Source organism: Calidris pugnax, unplaced genomic scaffold (genome assembly GCF_001431845.1).
Source record: "Calidris pugnax isolate Ruff unplaced genomic scaffold, ASM143184v1 scaffold521, whole genome shotgun sequence".
NCBI classification, from domain to species: Eukaryota; Metazoa; Chordata; class Aves; order Charadriiformes; family Scolopacidae; genus Calidris; species Calidris pugnax.
Window position 1 is genome coordinate 1 of NW_015091226.1, and position 5,914 is coordinate 5,914.

General features: G+C 60.3%; 2 protein-coding genes across 2 annotated transcripts; both read left to right on the forward strand.

The window, feature by feature from the left end:
- The first annotated feature begins 45 nt into the window (after positions 1-45).
- LOC106898557 (UDP-glucose 4-epimerase-like) lies at positions 46-1,463 on the forward strand. The gene is made up of 2 exons (XM_014959858.1): positions 46-1,189; positions 1,294-1,463. Exons 1-2 carry the CDS (start codon positions 1,069-1,071, stop codon positions 1,461-1,463), a joined length of 291 nt encoding a protein of 96 aa, XP_014815344.1. The 5' UTR covers positions 46-1,068.
- A 161-nt stretch (positions 1,464-1,624) lies between these two features.
- On the forward strand, positions 1,625-5,704 carry LOC106898562 (UDP-glucose 4-epimerase-like). Its single transcript, XM_014959863.1, has 10 exons — positions 1,625-1,812; positions 1,917-2,032; positions 2,457-2,570; positions 2,772-2,948; positions 3,273-3,386; positions 3,484-3,550; positions 3,676-3,761; positions 4,178-4,255; positions 4,469-4,583; positions 4,672-5,704. Exons 1-10 carry the CDS (start codon positions 1,692-1,694, stop codon positions 4,725-4,727), a joined length of 1,044 nt encoding a protein of 347 aa, XP_014815349.1. The 5' UTR covers positions 1,625-1,691; the 3' UTR covers positions 4,728-5,704.
- Positions 5,705-5,914: the final 210 nt, after the last annotated feature.

The following is a 5,914-nucleotide window of genomic DNA, read 5'->3' on the forward strand; positions in this document are numbered from 1 at the left end:
CCTCGGGAGACCCCCAGCCCCGCTGACAGACCTGGTCCCAGCTCCTCAGTCACTCACTCCTGGCCCTGCGGGTAACGGCAGCCTCACAGGTAACCCAGTCCTGCGGCTGTCCCACACCCACACCCTGCCCCACAGGCCCTGCCCTGTCCCCTGCCTCCTCACCTGCCAGGCCAAAAGCAGTGTTATTTTGGGTTTCCAGCCCTCTCCTGCCTGGCACAGGCTCTGGCCTCCCCTGGAAGTGCCCTCTCTAGCTGCCAGAGCAGCCCCGGGGCCAGCAGCAGGCACAGGGCAGGGCAGTTTGGGGGTGTCAGTTTGGTTTTCAGTCTGAGACACAGCTCTGGGAGTGACTCAGGTCACCCAGGGTGGAAAGTTTCCCTGTGCTGCCTCCGTATGCCTTGGTAATAAAGTGGATTCTCTCTCCTGCCCACTGGGCAGGAGCCGCTGCTGCGTTCCTGGGGACAGGGCCTTTCTTTCAGGTTATTTTCCAGGTTTCCACTTTGTGTGTGTCAGCAAATGTCCCTGTAATTTGCAGTGACCCAATGCCCACCTTTCTGGGGAGGAACAGGGCAAGCGCTGGGCCTGGGAAGGGAGGCTGGAGGGAGTGGTGGGACTGTGGTAGAGAGGGGCTTTCAGAACAGGAATCAAAACAGGGAATGGGGGGAAGAGGGCAGAGCTGATGCCCCTCGAGGAGACCACCCCAGTTAGTACTGTTAAATGTCTCCCTTGTGCTTGGGGGCAAATTAGCCTGAGGGATTTGTGCTGTAGGATATGGGTGACGGCCAGGATCTTGACTGGATTTAACAGGAAGTATAAGGGTTTTTTTTTTCCTGGTATGTGTCAAGTGTCAGATAAAGCCTCCTTGTTCAGGAGGTGTGAAGCACGTCAGCAGGGTGTACTACACCCTGCCCAGCCTGTTTCTCTCCAGATGCTGTCCTGGCACAGGGCACAGGAAGTGCCCAGAGGCAGTGCTGACGTGACAGTGTCCAAGTCCTGCCTTCACCTTCCCTCTCAGTCAGTGCCCACCCCAGGCCACTCCGCACTGAAGGGCTTTTCCTCCCCCAGGGAACCATGGCAGAGAAGATCCTGGTGACCGGCGGAGCTGGCTACATCGGCAGTCACTGTGTGCTGGAGCTGGTGGAGGCTGGCTATGTCCCCGTGGTCATAGACAACTTTCACAATGCCATCCGAGGTACAGAGAGCCTTCATCCCTTCCCGTGCAAGGGGATAGGCCCCTCTCAGCCTGTGCTGGGACCTCCAGCTATCCCAGCACCTCACTCCCTTCCATCTCCCCAGGGGCAGACGCGCTCCCCGAGAGCCTCCAGCGTGTGCAGCAGATCGTGCAAAAGCCCATCCTCTTCCAGGAGCTGGATATCACCAACGAGGCAGCGCTGCAGGAGCTCTTCAGCAAGGTGAGAGCAAGAGCCACATTGCCCCAGAGTGACCTCGTGGGCTCCGAGGGGTGAGAGGGGTTTGTGCTGGGGCTGGGAGCCAGGAGGGGGACGTGGACTGGGCAGGAGCCATGGCTGAGCTGAGCACAGGAAGTGCCCAGAGGCAGTGCTGACGAGGGCACAGGAAGTGCCCAGAGGCAGTGCTGACGTGACAGTGTCCAAGTCCTGCCTTCACCTTCCCTCTCAGTCAGTGCCCACCCCAGGCCACTCCGCACTGAAGGGCTTTTCCTCCCCCAGGGAACCATGGCAGAGAAGATCCTGGTGACCGGCGGAGCTGGCTACATCGGCAGTCACTGTGTGCTGGAGCTGGTGGAGGCTGGCTATGTCCCCGTGGTCATAGACAACTTTCACAATGCCATCCGAGGTACAGAGAGCCTTCATCCCTTCCCGTGCAAGGGGATAGGCCCCTCTCAGCCTGTGCTGGGACCTCCAGCTATCCCAGCACCTCACTCCCTTCCATCTCCCCAGGGGCAGACGCGCTCCCCGAGAGCCTCCAGCGTGTGCAGCAGATCGTGCAAAAGCCCATCCTCTTCCAGGAGCTGGATATCACCAACGAGGCAGCGCTGCAGGAGCTCTTCAGCAAGGTGAGAGCAAGAGCCACAGTGCCCCAGAGTGACCTCGTGGGCTCCGAGGGGTGAGAGGGGTTTGTGCTGGGGCTGGGAGCCAGGAGGGGGACGTGGACTGGGCAGGAGCCAAGTGGGGAGGATGGTGCTGAGGAAATGCTGTGACCAGTAAATGTTCCTCTGGGCCATGGAGGGGCCACGAACCCACACTGAGTGAAACTCCAGGGGAAATTTCTGACTGGTTTCTGGCGGGAGCTTCTCTCTCCTGCTGCTGTGGTGCTAATGCCAAGCTCTTTCTCCTTCTGCAGCACCGTTTCTCAGCTGGCCACGAACCCACACGGGCTCACTGAGTGAAACTCCTGGGGAAATTTCTGACTGGTTTCTGGCTGGAGCTTCTCTCTCCTACTGCTGTGGCGCTAATGCCAAGGTCTTTCTCCTTCTGCAGCACCGTTTCTCAGCCGTGATGCACTTTGCAGGGCTGAAGGCAGTGGGGGAGTCTGTACAGAAGCCCCTGGAGTACTACAGGGTGAACCTCACCGGGACCATCCGGCTGCTGGAGGTGAGTGGAGCCCCACGGGCACTGGGTGACGGGTGTGATCCTGCTCTGGGGTGGCTGTGCTGGTTGGCAGCCTGGTCCCTGCAGTGCTCCCCACGCCCAGGCCCTGTCCCAGGGGTGTAACGGTGCCTGCATGGTGGGACCTGCCACCTGTGGAGGGCACGGAGCTCGCTGGCTTAGTGGTGACTGCTTCCTGCTCCCCAGACCATGAAAGCCCATGGCGTGAAGAACATCGTGTTCAGCAGCTCTGCCACCGTCTACGGAGACCCCAAGTACCTGCCCCTGGATGAGAACCACCCGGTGGGAGGCTGCACCAACCCCTATGGCAAATCCAAGTACTTCATTGAGGAGATGATTCGAGATCTCTGCAAAGCAGAGAGGGTGAGGAGCTGCCCCAAGGCTGGGAACCAGGGTCTTTTCCCACTGGAGCATGCTGAGGTGACCAGGCAGCCACATCTGTGTGTCTCCCCAGGACTGGAACGCCGTTCTCCTGCGCTACTTCAACCCCATCGGTGCCTCACCCGGTCGGAGGCTGCACCAACCCCTACGGCAAATCCAAGTACTTCATCGAGGAGATGATTCGAGATCTCTGCAAAGCAGAGAGGGTGAGGAGCTGCCCCAAGGCGTGCAGGACTGGGAACCAGGGTCTTTTCCCACTGGAGCATGCTGAGGTGACCAGGCAGCCACATCTGTGTGTCTCCCCAGGACTGGAACGCCGTTCTCCTGCGCTACTTCAACCCCATCGGTGCCCACGAGTCGGGCATGATCGGAGAAGATCCACAGGGGATCCCAAACAACCTCATGCCCTACGTGGCACAGGTATTGACCCGCTGCAGCCTTTGAGGACCCCTGGGCTCGCGGTGCCTGCGTGGGGCACAGGCTGACGGGGCTCTTGTGGGCTTGTCTCTCTGTGCAGGTGGCAGTGGGGCGCCGGGAATTCCTCAGTGTGTTTGGGAATGACTACAAGACGGATGATGGAACGGGTGCGTTGCAGAATGGGTGGGGTGGAAACACCCTCTCCCCCTCAGGGCAGCCCCCTCACAGCTCCCCAGCCCGGCTGCACCCCGGGCAGGAGGGATTTGTGCTCACTCTCTGTGTGTCCCCGCAGGCGTCAGGGATTACATCCACGTCGTGGATTTGGCCAAGGGCCATATCGCTGCTTTGAAGAAGCTCAAGGAGAACTGCGGCTGCAAGGTACCAAGGCGGCTGTTGTGGGGTGCAGTCAGCCCTGCTGGGGCTGTGGGGCTGGGCCAGAGCTGGGCTCTCAGCCCCAGGGGAGGTAAAAAAGGGGAGCTGGCTCTTCTCCCCTTGTGAAATAATCTTGGAATTGTTGGGAGTTGGAAGGGACCTTCTAGAGATCATGCAGTCCAAACCCCTTGCCAAAGCAGGGTTGCCCAGAGCACATCACTCAGGAGCATCCAGGTGGGGCTTGAAAATCTCCAGATTTGGGACTCCACACCCTCCCTGGGCAGCCTGTTCCAGGGCTCTGGCACCCTCACCCCAAAGAAGTTCTTCCTCAGATTTGAGTGGAACTTCCCATGGTCCAGCTTGTGCCCATTGCCCCTTGTCCTGTCTCTGAAGCTGACCTGTGTCCCTTATCCTCTTCCTAGATCTACAACCTGGGCACAGGCACTGGCTATTCCGTCCTGCAGATGGTCCAGGCCATGGAGAAAGCCTCAGGGAGGGAGGTAAGGTCTGACCCACAGCTTGTAGGGCCACAGGCACTGAGCCAGCGGCTCCCACCGCCCCCACCTCACCACCCCACGCCGTCACAGCCACAGCAGCCCTTGTGTCTGTGTCTGTGACAGCCACCAGCACTGCTCCCTCAGCTCCTGGGCCTCGGATGAGTCCCCTTTGAGAGCCAGGAGCCCCCAGACCCCAGGGTGCTGCTTTCCCTGCAGATCAAGTACAAGATCACCAGCCGGCGGGAGGGAGACGTGGCCTCCTGCTACGCCAACCCGGCGCTGGCCGAGCGCGAGCTGGGCTGGAAAGCTGCCTTTGGGCTGGACAAGATGTGTAAGAGCCCCCCTCTCCCAGCACCCCCTGTGCCATGGGGCTGCCCCTCTCCTGGCCCACCCCTCACGGCCGCTCTCTCCCATTGCAGGCGAGGACCTGTGGCGGTGGCAGCTGCAGAATCCCATGGGCTTCAGCAAGAACTGAGCCCGTGGCCTGAGGGCTTGGCCTGGCTGCTGTGGGTGGGTGGCTTGGCACCAGCCCCCACCTGCCTCCCAGCGAGGCTGCCATCATCCTGGGTGCAATTCCAGCTCCCCCTCTTGCCTCTCGTGTGGGGCAGGAAGGTGGGAGCATCCCCAGCCTCTTCACTCCTCATCCTCAACCCCCTCCCCCAGGTCCTTTGCATCTCATAAAGCAGAACCACAAGGAAGAACAGAGTCAGGGCCCAGCTTTGGCACCCAGGGCACAAAATCCCCTCATGGGAAGGTACAGGGGCTGATGCCAGCCCCAGCAGGGAGAAGGTGCTTGGCTGGGCCCTGTGGCTACTGCTGGAGCTGCTCCTGGGCTCTCCCTGTGCCTTGGGAAGCGGCCGCAGCCAGCGCTTAAATACCTGAGTCCTGTTGAGCCCAAACTGCAGAGGAAACCGCCCCTTCCCTGCTGCACCTGGACTCCAACCTGCCCAGCTCGGGGAGCAGGGAGCTTCCCAGTCTTTGGGAGGGGGGAAGACTGGGGCACCCATAGCCCCCTCGGCTGCTGAGCCCCTACCTCACCGCCCCCAGAACCCCCAGACCAGGGTGCCACGTCTTCCACTCCCACAGGGACCACTCACAGCCCAAGGCTCCTTTCCCCCTCTCCCCAGGGAAAGAGCCTGGCTGCCCCCCACACCAATTCCCCTGTCCCCCAGCGTGGTTTTGGGGACCAAGCCTCATCTCCTGCCCCACAGGAAGAGCCCCTGCCCACAGCTGGTGCCTGGTTTTGCTTCCACCTTTGCCTGTGGCAGCCAATTCCCTTAATCACATTGCCAAAGGCTGCCCAGGAGAAGGCTCTGCTCAGCTGTCAAATACTGCTCCTATTTATTACTGGCAGCTCTAACGGCTTCGTTAGGCAGCGCTGACGCAGTTCAGCCCCGCTCTGCTGACAGCTGGATGAATAACTTATGCTACTAAATTATGAATCGAGCTTTTGATTTGGTTTTTACATAAACTTTCTTACTTTCTCAAGTGGCAGCTCTGTTCTGCTTTCCCCTCAGCCGGAGCTGCTGCACCCTGTGTGTAGGGGGGATGTCTTGGTGCTGATCTGCTCCCCCCGACCCTCCCTTACTGAGGTGCTGATGGTGCTGCCCCCCAGCACCTTGGGGGGGTCCTGGTGCTGACCTGCTCCCCCTGACTCTCCCT